A 19,868-nucleotide genomic window follows, 5' to 3' on the forward strand; every position below is an offset into this window, starting at 1 on the left:
CGTTTTTGTTTCATAAAAGGCACATCTTTTAATGGCTTAACATATTGTTCTCTGTTTTGACGTTTTGAAAAGGTTGCAAGAATCAATTGATGGGTTAACCACTTTTCGCGTTAATAGGTTTATGATTATTCCCAATTTGGTTTTTACAAGATTTTCATTTTATTGCAGATTGGGGGCTTATGCAAAAGGAAATGAATCAAAAGTTTCACAAAATGGTGACCAGGAAGACCCTAACAACCTGCAACTGCCACTAATTTTATTCAAGTATATGGAGATTAGTACGGAGGAACCGGGAAGCAAAACAAACAAAGATATGAAACTTAAGTTGGTTTAGATTTCAATTTCAGAATCACCTATAGTTTATTGCCTAAAAGTATTTTGTATTTCGTACGGTCTCAATATCTCATCCAGACCTTCATAATACTGAATTAATGTAGTCCTCATATTCCGGTGTTGACATTCCCGTCCACCGCACGGGTAAAGCACTAGTTTAAAATAGTTTTAAGCAATATATTGATGTTTTAAAAAGACGTCTTTGACTTATATTAAAAGTTTGTAACTTTATTAAAAAAATGAAAAATGGTAGGATTCAATTTTGTATTTCATAAAGTGTGGATGATACTTTCCTCTTTGATCTTGGCATGCTCACTTAGAGCATTCTCCACCCATTCCCTACCCTATATTCATATATATCATATAATTACACTAAAAATTTCATATTTTCTCTCTCATTTTCAATTAAATAATACTTTTTTTATACTTTTATCATTCCCTTTTTCTCTCTCATTAACTAACAACCACTTTCAAAAATATTAAAAAATTATAGAGATCAACAATGTGTTTCTCCAAATTTAACCATGAACAGTAACATTTTCTCTCTCCTCCTCTCACAACCACTTTTTACCATCTCTAAAAAATAGAGAACTCCTTCACATAATTTGTAGAAATACTCTTAGTCTCTTTTTGGCTTGTTTGTGTTTTCAGCATAAAATATATCAAAAGACATCCTCATTTGGTTTCATCGACTAAAATTCAAATTTAAAATCTTATATTAATTTTAGAGTCACATGTATCCCTTTCCTAACCTTTCTTATTACATATTTCTTCTTCATAAATCACATATATTACATATCTTCACATTTCATTAAAATTAACTAACTAAATAACTGTTTTACCGTTAATAAACTAATATACATATATCCCTTCTTAACAATAAGAATTGCATATCTTCCCAATTTAAACTCAAACCGAGTTGGTTATAAGACGAACATGTCGAAACTAATAAATTCAACTGGAGTTAAAATTTTTAATCATAAATATATTATGCCAAAACCCACCCCTTCCACCAATCACAAACCTCCAACTGTCCACGTGTACAAAGGGTAAATCCGTAAAACTTCCGCCTTCATCACTCTCACTCACTCTGTTTCTTTCTTTGCCAAAGTCGTCTTCTCTCAAAATTGACTCCAAATCTCACACGCACTAAAACGCCGTCGTTTATTAATGGCGGTTGCCGTTGATAATCTCAACAACAAGCCTACGCAACCGGTATCTTCAACTCTACGATTCGCCTTTGGAAATGTCCTCGCGTTCGTCATTTTGTTGTTAATCGGAGTCCTTGCGTTCTCGATCCGTTTATTTTCGGTAAATTCTCACTGGATCTATATTCTATGCATCCGATTTGTGTAAACTGATATGTTTTGGTGTGGTTCTGTTGCAGGTTATTAAGTATGAGAGTGTGATTCATGAATTCGATCCGTATTTCAATTACAGAGTCACTCAGGTTTGGAGTTTAGGTTTTATTAATCGATTTAGTTAATTTATTATGTTAGTTTACATGCAGGATTTGCTAGTTTATTGTTTGAGTAATAATTTAGGCAGCAGTTTCATGTATTTGGATTGAGGCATATTATTATTGTTGTTGTTGTTGTTGTTATATTATCAGGTAAATGAGAATTTGAATTACACTGGATTTGAGTATTCAATGGTGTGATGTTTACATGCTTGATGTTAGGGATGATATTTTGTTAGGTTATTGTTTCAGTTCAGTAATTTAGGGCAGTAGTTTCATATGTTAAGATTGAGGCTAATAGTAGGCTATGTTCAAGGATGTGTTATTTACATGCATGATGTTAGGGATGATATTTGTTAGTTTATTATTTCATTTTAATTACCTAGGGCAGTACTTTCGTATAATTGGATTGCTGCATATCATTGTTGTTATTAAGTATGAGAGTGTGATTCATGAATTCGATCTGTATTTCAATTACAGAGTCACTCAGGTCTGGATTTTAGGTTTTGTTGATCGATTTAGTTTATTCATGTGCTGCCTGTTATGATTCACTAGTTTGCTGCAATTAAAGGATGTGATTTGTACATGCAGGATGTTAGAGTTGATTTTTGTTAGCTTATTATTTCAGTTAACTGAGAATTTGAATCATATGTATAACGAGAATAGACAGATTTGGTTAAGAATATACCGGAGAAGCTAATTGTAGGTTATGTTCAAGGAGATATTTATATGTCGGGTTTTAGGGATGATATTTGTTAAGTTTATTATTCCAGTTCAATATTTTAGGGCAGTAGTTTCATATAATTGGATTGCGGCATATCACTGTTGTTATTTTATAATCTGTTGAATGAGAATTTGAATTATACACAATTGTAGGGACAGTAAGAATTAACTGGATTTGAGTATTCACTGATGTGATTTTCACATGCAGGATGTTAGGGATGATTTTTGTTAGATTATTGTTTCACATCAATAACTCAGGGCAATACTTTAATATATTTGGATTGCTGCATGTCATTGTTGTTAATTGTTATTATGTAATCAGCTAATGAGAATTCGCCTTTTATGATTCGGTACTCTGCTACAATTCACTGGATTCGAGTATTCAAGGATGAGATTTTTACATGAAGGATGTTGTTATTGTTTCACTTTAATAGTTTAGGGCAGTAGTTTCATATATTTGGATTGCAGTATATCATTGTTGTTATTGTGTTATCAGTTAAATGAGAATTTGAATTAAACTCAACTGCAGAGACAATAACTGTAGAACAAGAACAGATTTGGTTAGGAATTTTCTGGAGAGGCTAATAGTAAGTAGGTCATGTTCAAGGATGTGATATTTACATGTAGGGGGTTAGAGATGATGCTTGTTAGGTTATTATTTCAGTTCATCAATAATTTAGGGCAGTAGTGTCATATATTTGGATTGCGGCTTATCGTTGTTATTGTGTTATCCCAATGAGAATTTGAATCATACTTAATTGCAGAGACAATATCTGTAAAACAAGAATGGTCATATTTGTTAGTTTATTATTTAACTTCAATAATTTAGGGCAGCACTTTCATAAATTTGGATTGTGGCATATTATTGTTATTGTACTAGTTGAATTTTAAAGATAAACATGATCTATGACATATTTTGTCTTAATAGCGCAAATGAGAGCAAATGGTGAAATCCATGTAGTTGACTGATTTTCTCTTTCTTCATGTTTCTCCATTGGGATCTCTTGTAGCTACATAAATTTGTCCATTTTGAAGGTTTTCTTGGATTAAAAGCTTCTTTGTTAGGGTTTGTAATCTGTATGGAGCCACAAATGTAACTGTGATGTGAATTTTGGTGAAATATAGGTTCTGATCTTTCAATATATGATCCTGGAAGTTATGCTGAAACATTGTTATTGCAACTATGACCTGATTACCATAATACTTGTATTCTCTTAGAAAATTCTAAACGAGCCCTACCACACTAAAATGCTTTGATCATGTGCAGTTATTGATTTTAATAATCATCTTTCGCGACTTTTGAATTTTATTTTCACACTCCTTAGTGGATGTGCATATGATGTATGCTTTTATGTATTGTTCATGTCTCTCTTTTGATTGCAGTTCCTTACAAAAAATGGAATATATGACTTCTGGAATTGGTTTGATGATCGTACCTGGTATGTTTATAGCTTTCGTGCCCTTTTACAATTGAGTTTATCACTCAATAAAGCAAACATGACAGTATCTTTTACTTATTTGAAGGTATCCTCTTGGACGAGTCATTGGTGGAACGGTTTACCCGGGGTTGACCTTGACTGCTGGAACAATATGGAAGTGCGTATTCGAGTACATTTGTTGTTTTTCTTAATTATCAATATTACAGTTAATTTAGTAGCGGTTCTTAAAATTCAGGGTGCTTCAATCCTTAAATATTCCCCTCTCTGTGGAAACTGTGTGTGTATTTACCGCCCCAGTATTCTCTGCCTTTGCTTCATGGGCAGCATATCTCTTGACTAAGGTTTTCTCTATATGACTACTAGTTTGACTTAATGTAATAATAGTTGGTTCTAGATTCATTTTTGGTCTAATAAAGTACTGGAACCCTTCAATCATTGTCACTTTCTTTTATGCAGGAAGTTAAGGGAACAGGTGCTGGATTGACTGCTGCAGTTCTTCTTGCCATGGTAATCATATAACTGGTATTTGTGATAGTTTATTTGTTCCTTTGTATGATTTTTTTTTGTGTATTGATGTATGCTCTAAGCCACATGTTACTGACTTGCATAGAAGTTTAAAACAGAATCCCCAGAATTTTCTGTTCCTTTTTCTCCTTTGTTTTCTGGATAATAATCTTGTTTCTTTCCAACCTAGTTTTCTTTACTCTTTTATTTTATAAAGAAGTTCAGGTAGTAACTGACATAAGACGCAAGTCAATGACCCTTTATTTGTGTTTCTATTCTAAATCCTACAGGTGCCATCCTACATATCTAGATCAGTGGCTGGGAGCTATGACAATGAAGCTGTTGCTATCTTTGCTTTAATCTTTACCTTCTACCTCTACGTCAAGGTTGGTTATTAATACAAGTATTCAACTTCACATTTTCCTCTCTAATGAGAAAATGATTGTCAACACTTTTAACACTTGGGTATTGCTCATGCTGCTTGATTATAATTGGAACACAGTGATTTGTATGTTAAACTAATTCCTAACATTATTTGCAGACGTTGAACACAGGATCCCTCTTCTATGCAACATTAAATTCCATTGCATACTTCTACATGGTAGACTTAAAATTCCCCATTTTTTAAAAAAAAATGATTTGCTTTTCAGTTATCCTATTTTTTTATTTTGCATATTTTCAGGTCTGCTCTTGGGGAGGGTACACTTTTATCATTAATCTCATACCAATGCATGTGCTTCTTTGCATTGTGACCGGTCGCTATTCGTCTCGGTTATACATTGCCTATGCTCCGCTTGTAAGTATATAACATCCTGATCATGACTCTATAAAGAAACGAAAACCAAGACGTTTGTTTTGAATATAAATAAATATCTACGCATAGTTGTTCATCTCTTTTTTTTCTTTTTGTTGTCAAAGCTGTTTTCGTTACATGAACATCTTTGCTATTATGCAGGTTGTCTTGGGAACATTATTAGCAGCATTGGTGCCTGTTGTTGGTTTCAATGCGGTCATGACATCAGAACATTTTGCATCCTTCTTGGTGAGTTCCACTGATGAATTTGAGCTATTAGGGCTTGCTTATGGTACTTGTATTTTTATGATCAAAGAATTCAATCTGTTTTTAGACCATTTACCATGGATCCAGTATGTAGTGTAAAGAGACACTGATCAAAGGTTCATATAATGACTTCTGGACACCTGTTATTTTTTCTTTATTCTCAATCAGCAAAAGTTATAGTTTGCTTTGGATATATTTATGTTAGTATAGTATTATAGTGTTGTGTGCTTTCTCTGCACTCTCACTGTTCTAATATGCATGAAATGCACCTTGTGGCTGTATATCTTATCATCTATGGTCATATAATTATCCTTGCTAATTTGAACTAATTACACACACTGTTTTTGTTAATTCCATTCAATTCATTGTAGGTTTTCATTGTTATCCATGTGGTGGCTCTTGCATACTATATCAAGGGAATACTCTCTCCAAAGATGTTCAAAGTAGCTGCTACACTTGTAGTATCTGTTGGCCTGTAAGCTTGAATTACTTGTTGCTGCTCATAATTATAGCAATTTCCATTAAAGTAAAAAGATTAAATAATTCGGGCCTTTGTTTTAGCAAAACAAACCAATATTCTAATTTCTTGAATTTACTTGGGTTAAAAAGATTATAAATTTGAAGCACAGACATCTGATTATTTCCAGTACTGACGTTATTTCACTTAAATTATAGCCATTGGTTTCAAGCTTTGGAAACTAAAATTTCCTCTAAAAAGTAAAAGTATATCTATAAATGTTTCCCATACTTCAGGGTGGTATGCTGTGCTGTTGTAGCAGTACTAGTAGCAGTAGTTGCATCTAGTCCTACAAAGGGATGGAGTGGACGAAGTTTGAGTCTTCTTGATCCGTAAGTTTCTCATCTCTCCATATTAGATAATATGTTATTATTACTATTATAATAATAGTATTTGGTGTTTGATCAAATGACCCTTTTTTTATTATGCCAGAACTTATGCAAGCAAGTACATACCAATCATTGCAAGTGTCAGTGAGCATCAACCACCAACATGGCCTTCATACTTCATGGATCTTAATGTTTTAGCATTCTTGGTCCCTGCTGGAATTATTGTAAGTTGACTATGCCATCTAAATTTATGTTCCTCTTTGACCTTCAATTAATGTATCTCTGTCAACTAAAATTACTGGAATATTTCAGGCATGCTTTTCACCACTATCTGATGCAAGCTCCTTTGTAATCCTTTACTTAGTAATGTCAGTATATTTTTCTGGTGTCATGGTGAGTATTTGCAGCACAAAAGTATTTACATAATCATCTACTTTATAAGCTATATATTTATATCCCATCATTCATATACCATTTTTATACAAATGGCATGACAGGTACGGTTAATGCTTGTGCTTGCTCCTGCTGCATGCATAATGTCTGGAATTGCTCTTTCTGAAGCTTTTGATGTTTTCACAAGATCCATTAAATACTACATAACCAACCTATCTGAGTCTCTCCAGATTGATGTAAGTACTTAATGTGATTAAGGGCATCTCCTGATCTCCAGTGTATGCATCAAAATATACAACAACGATTATTTTATATATTAATTTATTTATTATTTAGTAATTTACAAACATATTATATATGTAAACTATTTAACAAACTAATGAAATTATAAAACTAGTAGTAATAGTTGCAATTGGGTAATAAAAAGTTCATTTTTATATTCAATATTATGTCCATTTTATAAATCTCAGCGAGACATTAATAATATATTTTGTGTAATTTGTTTTCATATTTTACGTTGCATACTTAACAATTAATCAATATATGATAGGAGTGTGAACCAAAAAGTTATAATCCAAAAGGGTTTAAAGGCAATCTGTAGCAATTTTCATGACATGCAGATTTGACTAAAATTCTGTCTTTTATTGTCCAACAAGGCAGGGGATACTGTACCTGGTAACAACGCTGCACCACAAATTGATGTGTTGAAAAATGACAAAAAAGAAGACTCGTTGAAAGAACGCCCTTCTAGAAAAAATAAGAAAAAGGAAAAAGAGATTGAAAAGCCATCTGTCAAGTCCAAAACAGAAAAAAAGCCCCTGGTTTTGCCTGTTGAAGCATCTTTCTTTGCTCTTTTCTTGACCGTGTTGTTGGGTGGTTTCTATGTGGTAAGCATGATGTTACTTTGCATGCTTCTTTAAACTTATCACTTAAATCCAAATTTCTGTTTATTTTAGAACTGTTGTTTTGAATTTGAACGCATGCTTATTGTTCTTGTAGGTCCATAGTGTTTGGGCTGCTGCAGAGGCATATTCAGCTCCTTCAATTGTGCTTACTTCGCATTCACATGATGGACTTCATGTTTTTGATGATTTTAGAGAGGCCTATGCATGGCTAAGTCATAACACTGAAGTAGATGACAAAGTAAGTTGGTATATATTATATTCTAATATCGTTTTTCTGCAGTTTTCTAAACGGTCAACAAAACGATACATTGACTTTTCAGGTTGCATCATGGTGGGACTATGGTTACCAGACAACTGCAATGGCTAACCGTACAGTCATTGTTGACAACAACACGTGGAACAACACACATATTGCGACTGTTGGTACTGCCATGTCATCACCTGAAAAGGCTGCTTGGGAAATTTTCAACTCCTTGGATGTGAAATATGTCCTTGTCGTGTTTGGAGGTTGGTTTTCTTTTTTTAGTAGAATTAAATAAAACATGTTTAAGGAAAAAACTGAAGCCCTTAAATTTACAAATTTTAGGTCTCGTGGGCTACCCGAGTGATGACATTAATAAATTTTTATGGATGGTGCGTATTGGAGGAGGTGTGTTTCCGCATATCAAGGAACCTGATTATTTGGTAAGTATATATATGTTAAAACACCATGCACATCAACTTGTATTAAAGCGAACCTTGTATATCTATCGTGGTATCAGACCTCATTTAGCAAGGTTTTTTGACGTATACTGCTAAATTTTCATTTTGATTTATTAGATATCATCGTAACAGTTTTTATTTTCTTTGTTTTGTATAGAGAGATGGTCAATACCGAATTGACTCTCAAGCCACTCCAACCATGCTTAACAGTCTCATGTATAAGCTATCCTATTTCAGGTATGGTGTTTTCAAAACTTTAAAGCATTAATTATTTAATTCATATACATCCCTCAAATATTTCAAAACTTTATGTATGCTATAAGTTTCATAGCGTCATATTTACCCTTTCAAAACGCTAAAAGTAACGTATTTGTCCATTCCATTATAAAATAAATCTGTCACTTATAACAATGTGTTTCACTGATTAAACGACATGGAAAACAACATTATTGCTATGGATGATCTCAGTGAATGAGAAGAATATGCGTGTCTCTTTTTGTTTATTCAGTGAAACAGACTATGAGAAGGATATATGATTCTTTTAGGGCGCGATCGTTTCACGGACTTTTTTTAAAGGATTTGGAATTGGAATTGGAATGGAATGGAATGTTTGAGAATCCCTATCATGTGTTTGGTTGGTTAATATGTATTGGAATTGGAATTGGTTTCGAGCTGACACGAGTTTTCGCACTGGACGGGTTGGGTTTCGGTTTCCTTTATTTCTTTTTGGTTGGTTTTGGAGCACTGGACGGGTTGGGTTACGGTTTCTTTTGTTTGTTTTTGGTCGGTTCAGTTTTGGTTTGTGTTTCGTTTTTGTCGACTTTTTTTTTTCTTTTTTTTTTTACGAACGAGGGCAAAGGCTGAAACGTTTTAGTTTTTTTTACATTTTTCGTTTTTTATATGTATATTGAGTTATGATTTTTTTATTAATTTTTTTGAATTTTTTTTGAGGGGCTTTTATTGTTAATAAGAAAATCCTTTATTTTCCATAACAATCCTTTCAAATATGTGGTATTTTAAAATCCCATGAAATGTGGGATTTGATGGGATTTAGTTTCCATTCTCATTCTTTCATTTAATGAAACGAACATATCAATTCATGGGATTTAAAATCCCATGAAATGTGGGATTTGATGGGATTTAGTTTCCATTCCCATTCTTTCATTTAATGAAACGAACATATCAATTCATGGGATTTAAAATCTCATTCCTTAGAATTCCTTCCAAATCCTTGAAACGAACAGGACCAGTGTTTTAAAAAGTTAACCATGATATTAATAAATTTTCTTCTTTTAGAAATATATATTTATATGAAGTAGCTTCCTTCTATTTTCTTACTTGAGTTGCTTTTGTAATCTAGGTTTGTGGAAACTGATGGTGGTAAAGGATACGATCGAGTAAGAAGGACCGAAATTGGAAAGAAGCATTTTAAGTTAACTCGTTTTGAGGAGGTAAGTCAAAACAAGCCTCAAAAATCCTTTTTTTTTCATATATCATCGAAACAGAACGAAGAATAAAGGGCTTTCTGCTTAAAATAGCAAATATTCTATGCCTTAAAAATCCTAATTCTAGCAACCACAAAACGACAACCAAAATTACCAAAAACCGCACACCAACTTTCATTTCTTTATCTTCCATGAACAGCCATATCTTACATGATTAACCGGATACAGGAGGTTATTTTTGTTATTTTCTTTGGAATTTCTCTTTTAGTTTTAATTCCTAGCAAGTGAGAAATAAAAACCGAAAAAGGACAAATGATCTGCTTAACCGGTAAATAAATAAATAAATAAACCTTTCTGTTTCTTGCAATTTTGGTAGCTGATTGCGAGAAATGTTGCTCAGTGTCATGTTATTTTATGGTAAAAGCCTTGCAATAAACGGCCAGTTAAAAGAGTTTCTACACTTTATCGTTGCTAATTGTCACTTGTATGTAGGTATTCACAACTCACCATTGGATGGTCCGGATTTATAAAGTAAAACCTCAAAAGAACAGGATTAGAGGGAAGACAAAGAAGTCTAAATCGGTACATTTCATATTTTTTTTATTTGTCTTTTACATTTACCCCATGCGTTTTTATCGGCTTACCGGTACAAAAATTTATTGCAGAAAACAAGCTCCGCCACACCTAGAAGTGGAACGATAAAGAAAAATCCATGGCATTAGAAGTTAATATTATATGTGATAACAGTTATTATTTGTAGAATCGGCTGTGACAAACCAAAGATTTTGTAGCCAGTTATAATGGTTGGAGGATTTTTTTTAAACCACAGTTTAAAAAATGACTAGGTGAGACATTTGATATTATCCTTTTTGTTAGCTAACAAAAATATATAATATTAAATAATATATACCAAATATAGTTGTAGGCTTGTAGCCTGGCAGGCCAAAGTTAAGAAATACCCAACTCTTTCCTGTAACCGATACTCTTCTTGATCAACGCCAGGTTGTTTATTTTAAATTTTATGTTAAAGCAATTTAACTCATAAAATGGTTGCATATTGTGCTCGCAGAGCCGGGCCTCTACGGCAGGAATTTCGGGTCTGACCCGTCCTATAACCGGCTTTGCCTACATGGGGTTAAAACTCTTCCGGGCTGTTTCTGGCTAAGCTCGATAACGTTTATGCATCTTTACTCTCAGAGCCTCAACCAGACATAGGGTTGTCTAAACCGCTCGTTGCTCGAACTCATTCGTCGTTCGCTTGAAAACTGCTCGGAAAATGCTCGCTAGTTTTTTGGTCGATTGTAAACAAGCCACTCTGCTCGGTTTGGTTTGTAAACGAGCCAAGCAACGAGCAAAGGTCTGCTCTGTTCGGTTCGGCTCGAATATTTTTAATTTATTATATATATAATTATATGAACAAATATATAAATATATAGTTTTATTCATATATTTTTAAACCCTTTTAAATTATTCATTTCCGTCAATTTTATGGTTTTATTAGTTCGATTCAAGTTTTCAGAGTACTAAAAGTCTGTTTATGTATTCATTATATCTCACATCAAACTTCTTTCTTTTAAAAATTTACAACCTATTTGTCTAAAAACTACTAATTTATTTTTACAAAATATATTGTTTGTAGCCTTCAAACTTGTTTCTTATTGAAAGTTTTAAAGTGAAAAAGAAATAAAAAATGCTCGAAATTGCTCAATGTTCGATCGAATAATGCTCGATTTGATTTTAGCTTGTTTTGTTTTTCGCTCGTTTCGAATTTCAACTGCTCGGTTCGGTTCGGTTGTAAACGAGCCAAGCAACGAGCAAGTCTTCTCTTGGTCCGACTTGACTCATGAACAACCACCCAGACATGCTTAACTCTATGGTGTCTAAATAGTATTACCTGACATTTAAAACAACAAACAAATAAATGTTCTGACAATAGTTGGAATTCACCTAAGCTATTAATTTATCACATAAAACACAACTTATAAAAATTGAGAAGAACTGTTTATAATTTGTCACATATCTTGATTTTATAGTGGACAAAGTCAGTTTTTCTTCTTGCTTACTTTCATTTTATCATAATTCTTGAAATATGGTGGAGTATATTATACTCCTCTTCTAAATGTCTAAATCTACCACAGTGAATAATTCTAACTGCACCCACCCTATTTGTCATTTACACCCTACCCTGTAGGATTATTAATCTCATAATCCACCATCAAACTTTGGTTCCTTTAATCTCATATTTTAGAAAAGTAAATTTTTTTTTGAAAAGTAAATAATGGCCCATAAAAATAAAATGCTGTCACTTAAAAAAAAGAAACTAAAAATTAGTTGGCTCATGTTGCTATGCATATCTTTGGAACAATTATTGGTATATTAGTTAGCTTGCTTAATTTCTTTAATTAAAAAATTGTTATATATCAAATTAAAATATATATATATATATATATATATATATATATATATATATATATGTATTTTCTTTTATATATAAGCTGGGCGTTTTTTTTTAATTTTTTTAATTATTTTTTTGAACAACAAATTTCTTTTTAATCTTTGTCGTTTGTGGGATTTGAACCCAAGACCTCAGTCTCAAAACCCTAGGGGGGTGTTTGGTAGAGGGATTTGATTGGGGAGAAATGGAATTAGAAATATTTCTTTTGTTTGTTTTCCACTTTTCATTTCTATTTCTCTTTCTATTTCTCTAAAACTAGAGAATTCCATTTCTCTTTAAAACAAAGAGAAATCCATTTCTCAGCAGCCTCCTCATAGCATGTCACCACCTCGTCTCCGGCCACCACCTCGTCTCCGGCCGCCACCTCGTCTCCAAGTCTGCAACCGCCACCTCGTCTCCAAGTCTGCAACCACCACCCCGTCTCCGCCGTTCGCAGTGGTGAACACAGAGATGGTAACCGGTTGATTGTGGTCGCAGGTGGGTGACAGTGGTGGTGGAAATCGGCGGTGGTTGCAGGTGGCTTCTGATTATCATCATCATCATCGCCACCACAACCACCACCACAAAATCTCCAAAGAGGCAGTGATGACAGATCTGAGCCTCCTTTTTCTATATCTTATGTTCCAAAAATTTGAATCTTTTTAATTTCTTGTGTACTGTGGTTGAAGAAGGGGGTTTGGTGGCGGCAGCCGGTGGTGGTGGGCTGTGGTTGAAGAAAGGGCTGTGGTGGTGGTGCTGGTGGTGTGGGGCTGTGGTGGTGGGGCTGTGGTGGTGGTGCTAGTGGTGGTGGGGCTGCGGTGGTGAGTGGTGTCAGGTTGGGTGGAGTTGGGGTTGGGTATGGTAGAGTTCTCTGTTTATTTTCTCGTGTACCAAACAAGAGAAATGATTCTCATTCTCCATATCAATTCTCTTTCTCTACAATTCCATTTCCATTTCTATTTTCTCTCCATTTCCATTCTCTGTACCAAAAACCCCCTAGGTGTTTAAAAGTTTTGTTTTTGCTAATTAGCCACCACTCCATTGTTTTGGAAAATTGATGTAAATCTGTTTAGAACTGACTAAGTATATGTTTTTTTGGCTTGGCTCCGTATCAATGAGATAGTTTGGATAGGTTACATGTTAAAAAATGTCTTAGTACGTATGGTAGTTTTGATTTAAACTTTTCATCCGTCTACTAAATCAATATATAACATTAATACATAATACAAATATAAAACTTACATTTAGAATAATTCAAAAGAAAGATTCATACATGTTTGTATTTGTTTGGCTTCGGCTTGTATTTGGGCCACTGGTCTTAGAGCATTCTCAACCCATCCCTACAGCCACAGCCCATGTTCGAATCGGGAGCATCTTAAGCCTTTGCCTCCCTACAGGCACAGCCACAGACCATGTTCGATTCTCGTCATGCATGTTAATTTTATTGTAAGCTCTCCCAGTCTCCCTCATTTACACTCTTTCATGCTTTATTGTAATTGGTCCTGACTTCAGTACACTATGATATAGCTTTAATTTTGTTATGTTCTTTTAGTAAAGTATCTGATTTTATTTTATTCTTCTGTAACTCGATTGACGTTAAAAATATTGCAATTTCATATTTGGGATTTCAGATCTTGGGCGTTTGATTGTTTAAGAATGTAAAGCTTCTAGTGATGACTTGATGACCTTTTTCGTAACTTTAAGTTGATGATTTAGTCATTTTAATACTTCTTTCTAACCCGACATGTGATTATTTTGTTAAGCGCGTTCCTACCCCAAAGAAATTTTGCCATGTACTAAAACTACTTGTTAGCACAGCCGGCCTGCTCAATCCATTCTGCCACATATAATCACTTGGCTACTCTATAAAGGTCCGAATTTTAGGATAATGCGACCCGAATCGAACCAATCTAAATTTTTTATGTCTGGTCTTTATTAAATTGGAGCATCTGAAAACAGTGAACTCGTTGAAAAAAATTCCTAAATCCGTCACTGTACTCTACTACAACATTTTTAAACTTCTTTTTCCCAAAAAAAAAAATGGAGGAGTCGAAGCACTGTGATCTTGTGGAACACATTAGTAGACAACAAAATTTGAACATTTCCAATTCCAATAATTAGTTCAAAATTTAATTTGTAGTTGTTATTTATTTTATTTAACGAAATTGTGTTTTATTTCATTATTTGCTTTACATATTTATTAATTTTACGAATTAATTTTATTAGTTTTATATTTAAATTTAATTTAAAAAATAAGGGTCGAACCGTTGAAGGGTTAAGTGACGACCGCCCATGCAAACAGTTACGATGGTTGAAATGATGTGACAAAAAATTAAGGGTTGAACCGTTGAAGGGGTTCACAGTCTGATTTTCACAGTTTTTAGGTCAAACTGTGAACCAAACCGTTAGTAACGGTTTTAGGTTCTTGTAAATCGAAACCAAACCGTTGAACTCTTAAACCGAACCGAACCAAACCAAACCGTTAGTAATAGATGGTTTCGGTTTGGTTTAACAGTTTAAGCTTGTTGGACTGTGAATGATTTGCAAAAGTTTAACTTATTTAAATATAAATTCATCCACGGTCATGTTTAAACATAAGTTTGAAAATATAAAAATATTTAGTTATCAAAATAATTAATTGACATATCAGTCCTAATACATAAAAATGGGCCTAGTTTCATCAAAATAAAGGTATTGGCTTGATGTTATGTCCAAAAAGATGTTATACAAACTCCAGACTTCAACTTTAATCAAAACTCTCACAATTTGAACCACATAAAGATGAACCGAAGTTATGCAATTAGAGAATCAATTAGTATTTAGTTAATATGTATATATTAGACACATTACAGATTTTCATTTAATACAAATATTGATATAATATAAAACGCATAAAAAATTTATATAATCAAATTACACGGTCCAGTTTGGTTTTATACGGTTTGTTTTTCGTACAAACCGTAAACCAAACCATTTGCTACGGTTTGGAGTTTATGAAACCGACTGACCGAAACCTGATAAAAAAACCAACCGTGAAACCGAACCAATGGCCGGTTTGAGCGGTTTCATGGTTTCAAACCGAACCCTGAACACCCCTAGCTAGTTTCAAGGGGTCAAATGGGTTCAGGCGATGGGCAATGAACACGCATTCACCCTTAATGCGCTAGTTTCGTTTTTCTTACTCTACATAGCGTCCCATTTCCACGGTATTATTAACATTAAACTACTAGACCAGGCCGCCTCCTAATATTCATTCGTACACATAGGACATGGATCTATAAATTGTAATCCTGGACAAGTATGTTTCTTTTAATGCATGCATACAACCATACAAAATTCGGAAAAATATCAAAATGTTCATTTGACGTGACTGGTCAAAGTAAATAAAATGTCCACCCGTCAACCTGATATTACTCAACGAGAAGTTTAACCAGGGCCGGCCATAAGGTGTGGCGGGGTGGTCGACGGCCACAAGCTCGACACCCCGCGAAATTTTTTTTAAATTATATGTATTTTTATTAAAACAATTACATAACAACTAGCTTTGTCTAGTGTCAAATGGGTATTATTTCCAACCAAAGGGTTATGGGTTCTTGACTCATTTGAAACATGTTTAATCATATTTTTATACAAAAGTTTTTTACACAACCTAAATTATAACCAAGTAAGCCCATATCAAAATTAAATTATTTAAACCCAACAAAATACTCTTTTTACTTAAGACCCAAAAAAATTCACTTTTGGCCCAATTTTTTTTTTTTCGCTTTCTCGGAGCTGGCCCTGATTATAACCAACCAGATTCTGCCACGAGATTGATACGGCGTTCCAACATGATTTTCTAGGAGGCAGGCGAAATTTTTCGGTGTCCGACGAGGGTTTTCTCGTCTTTTGACAGGATTTTTCTTGTCTTCTGACGAATTTTTGCATTCCATCAAGATTTTTCTAGGGTCTGGCAAAGATCTTTTGACAAGTGACAGAATATGGTTGGTTAAAAATCTCGTCCGGTAATGATTAAAATGTTTGCAGGTCAATGAGATTGAGGGTGGACATTATCAGAAAAAACGGGTCAAATGAACATTTTGTTCATTTTTCTTACAAAATTTGTTTTCATTTAATGTGGTAAATCTTGAATTTTTTTGCAGGGTGCAATGAATAGAAAGATGTTGGAAGTTTGGAAACATAATAAATAAATTACAACAAATAAAGAACATTGTTTTATTTTCAAGAAGATGCATATATTGTTGTATACGTCTCTTTGAATTCAAATAATGCTATATATTTCCTTCGTCCCTCTTTAAGGGGGTGTTTGTTTTTTCTTCAAACATCTTCAAGGGAGCTAATGTCTGCACGCGCGCAGACATTACCCTTGAAGACTGTTTGTTTTTTTTCTTAAAACAGATCTTAAGTTATCTTCTTTCATCTTAAAAGAAAAGCAAAGAAATCTTGCTTAAAACATCTTCGCAAAAAAATCATACTCTTATCCCTTTGAAGCCACCCTCTCATCCACTCCTCCCACCACCGTACGCCACCACCACCATCCCCCACTGCCACCGTCCACCACCATCCACCGCCACTACCCACCGTCCGCCGCCACTACCAGCATCCACCACCACTACCCATCGTCCGCCACCACCACCACCACCACCACCATCCATCACAGCCACCACCAATCACCACCGTCCACCACCCACCACAACCGTTCATCACCACCACCACCCACTGTCGGACGCCATCACCGTCAACTACCACCGTCCACCACCCACCAAAACCATCCATTACCACCACCCACTGTCCACCACCACCATCCATCGCCACTACCCACCGTCCGCCGCCACAATTTTATTATTATATTTTCTATGTAACTTGAATAAATGACTTCTATCTTGTGAGATAAGTTTGACAGTTATGCAGACAGTATCAGCTTATAAAAACAAACAGTCTTATATTTTCAGCTTGCAGATCTTCAGACCACATCTTCAGTTGCAGACATGAAAACAGATGAAATCAGCTTGCAGACAGTTTATGTCTGCAAAAACAAACAGCACCTAAGTGTCATGGTTTGAGCAACACAAAATTTAAAGTAGATTGAATGATTTTTTTTTTTTTGCTTTCCAAATGACAATAATGTTCTTAAAAATTGGGTCCATCAATATTGTTTATTAATGATAGTTGGTTGTGCTTAAGAGTAAACTTGAAAATTAGCTAATAAATTTTGAAAGTAATCATTTGTAATGAGACAAATAAAAAAAGAAATACAGACATTTTTAATGAGACGGAGGAAGTGACTTGTATGCTTCATAATCTTTCCTTTTTTGGTATGCAGTCTAAATTGATTGATCTCTTTCTCGCTAAAAGTACCATAAAAAAAGCGTATCTATGAGAATCCTATTCATAGCATAGGTATTGATACCCTTTTAAAGAGATGGGATGAAAACAAACCATTCCTCTTAACAAATAAAAGAACTAATTAAAATAGGCTTAATTGAGAAAAGAAACCAGACGTGATTTTAAAATATCTGGTTCAAAAGCATGGATGCCTTTAATTTGATGCCCCAAACTAGAGGTGCACAAAAAACCTGAACCCGGAATCGGACCCGAAAAAAATATCCGAAATCGGTTTTTTTTATATCCGGGTTTTTAATACCTGAACCCGTACCCGACCCTACCCGTAGGGTACGGATAGGGTATGCATTTTAGTACCAATACCCGTACCCGGAACCGGACCTGATTTATACCCGGTAATACCCGAAAACCGGAACCGGTTCCATACTCGGAACCGGGTTTTTCCAATACCCGAAACCGGGTTTTTCAAATACCCGATCTATACCCGAAATTACCCGGAAAATACCTGAAAAATACCCAAGAATATCCCTAAAAATTGTAACCACTTAAAAAAATCCAATCTATACCCGAAAAAAAACCCAAAAATAGGTTTTTTCAATACCAGGAAATAGGGTATTCAAATACAAGATTTTAAAATATCTGGTTCTATACCCGACCCGAACCCGATGCATAGGGTATGGTTTTTAGAGACAATACCCGGACCTGAACCCGACCCGGGTATTACCAATACCCGATTTTTCAATACCCGGTCATACCCGAACCGGTTCCATACCCGAACCCGGGTATTTGAAAAACCCGATTTTTGCACCTCTACCCCAAACTAATTCACAATAATTTTGAATAATTCATTTTAGAGGTGAAAAAAAACCGGTTTCATCCAAACCGGTTCATGAACCGACCAAAACCAACTGTTTTAGTATTGATTCCCCTTTAAAACAACCAAACCGGTTTGAGGAAAACCGGTTCTAAACCGGATCCAACCTACCTGGACCAGGCGGGCCTATCTTGCTTCTAAACCGGTTTACAAACCGAATCGGTTTGAGTCAAACTGGTTTTGACTAGCCGTTGACCAAACCAATTCGGTTTATAAACCGGTTCGTTTTGGGTTTAAAACCGGTTTTGTACACCTCCAGTTAGAGGTGCACAAACCGGTTTTTTTTGGCCCGGAAAAAAACCGGTTCGGTTAATAACCGGTTTTTTGCTGTCAAAACCCTAACCGGTCTAACCGGTTAGGACCGGTTTAGAAACCGGTTAGAACCGGTTACTAAACCGGTTTTTTTATTAACCGGTTTTTTTTTTTTTTTTTTTTTTTTTTTAAATTTCGCGGTTTCAAATACGAATATTTGTTTTTTATATTTTGTACTTAATGAAGACCATTATTTTTTCACAGTATAAACAAACCGGTAACTACAAGGCAAAACGGTAACTACAAGGCAAAACGGACTGACCGAAGCCATTCTTTGCTTTCGTTGTTAGGGTTCTTTGCTTGGAAGATGAGTATGAGTGTGTGTTGGTGAATGTGTTTTCAACAAACCAAAGATTAAAAACACATAACTTTCATTTATAGTTTTTACATTAAAAATACAAACATTAAATCGTTATCGCATATTCATAACTCAAAAATACAAACATTAAATCATTAACACTGAAGAAATCTCTGCCAAGAACTGTTGTTCATGATTTAACTCAAAAATTCAAACATTAAATCGTAAACTAGCAGATGCTCCTGTTGTTCCCAATCGCAGTTTGTTCATGATTTGCCTCCATGTTTGCTGTTTCTTTAACTAAATTAGAAAAATCCAAATCAACAAGTAAATAAGAGCACATATTAGGAAAAAGAATGCTCAGACACGATTACATGAACAACTTGCTGTTTCTTACTCATGATTTGCCTCCATGTTTGCTGTTTCTTTAACTAATTTTCTTCGCTACCCGATCCCGAGCTATTTCTTAGGTAATCGTCGTACGCGGCTTCTTCATCGGTCATTGGTTGAGTGTGTCCTTCATTGACCTCGTCTTTATACAAGCCCGCTTCATACTCCATTTCCCCCTCGAGTGAGCGTTGATGTTGTGCCCTATCTAAAGAGTCCAAGTAATCCTTGTAGCAAATCGACATCTCTATAGCTGGTGCAGTGAGTCGAGTCCTCCTAATCGATATAACCCTGCCAGAAACAGAAAAAGCAGACTCCGAAGCTACCGTGGAAGCTTGGACCGTTAGTAAATCTTTGGCCATGGCGGCGAGGATCGGAAACTCATCCTCCTTACCTCTCCACCAAGCCAGC

At 34.7% G+C, this 19,868-nt stretch overlaps 1 protein-coding gene across 2 annotated transcripts; it reads left to right on the top strand.

The window, feature by feature from the left end:
- Positions 1-1,491: 1,491 nt before the first annotated feature.
- On the top strand, positions 1,492-10,665 carry LOC143548948 (dolichyl-diphosphooligosaccharide--protein glycosyltransferase subunit STT3A-like). 2 transcript variants are annotated; one of them, XM_077039982.1, is made up of 23 exons: positions 1,492-1,644; positions 1,721-1,783; positions 3,899-3,954; positions 4,040-4,111; positions 4,190-4,295; positions 4,411-4,461; positions 4,749-4,844; positions 5,000-5,059; positions 5,141-5,254; positions 5,414-5,500; positions 5,890-5,993; positions 6,272-6,367; positions 6,468-6,588; positions 6,677-6,757; positions 6,862-6,993; positions 7,414-7,644; positions 7,757-7,900; positions 7,983-8,169; positions 8,249-8,346; positions 8,522-8,601; positions 9,725-9,815; positions 10,302-10,391; positions 10,475-10,665. In XM_077039982.1, the coding sequence occupies exons 1-23, from the start codon at positions 1,504-1,506 to the stop codon at positions 10,529-10,531; spliced, it is 2,358 nt and encodes a 785-aa protein (XP_076896097.1). In that variant the 5' UTR covers positions 1,492-1,503; the 3' UTR covers positions 10,532-10,665. The 2 variants fall into 2 exon arrangements, with proteins under 2 accessions (XP_076896097.1, XP_076896098.1); XM_077039983.1 differs by lacking the exons at positions 1,492-1,644; positions 1,721-1,783 and adding an exon at positions 2,112-2,282.
- The last annotated feature ends 9,203 nt before the right edge of the window (positions 10,666-19,868 follow it).

The sequence above is a fragment of the Bidens hawaiensis genome, unplaced genomic scaffold, assembly GCF_021521415.1.
Source record: "Bidens hawaiensis isolate Kalapana, Puna unplaced genomic scaffold, B.hawaiensis_p1.1 tig00015320_1, whole genome shotgun sequence".
Taxonomy (NCBI): domain Eukaryota; kingdom Viridiplantae; phylum Streptophyta; class Magnoliopsida; order Asterales; family Asteraceae; genus Bidens; species Bidens hawaiensis.

What these genes read in the sequence shown, in the direction of transcription:
- LOC143548948 (XM_077039982.1), top strand. Translation starts at nt 1,504, where the DNA reads ATGGCGGTTGCCGTTGATAATCTCAACAACAAGCCTACGCAACCGGTA. An exon ending in TCAATTACAGAGTCACTCAG is followed by an intron (nt 1,784 to 3,898) that starts GTTTGGAGTTTA and finishes TTTTGATTGCAG; the next exon opens with TTCCTTACAAAAAATGGAAT. An exon ending in TCAAGGAACCTGATTATTTG is followed by an intron (nt 8,347 to 8,521) that starts GTAAGTATATAT and finishes TGTTTTGTATAG; the next exon opens with AGAGATGGTCAATACCGAAT.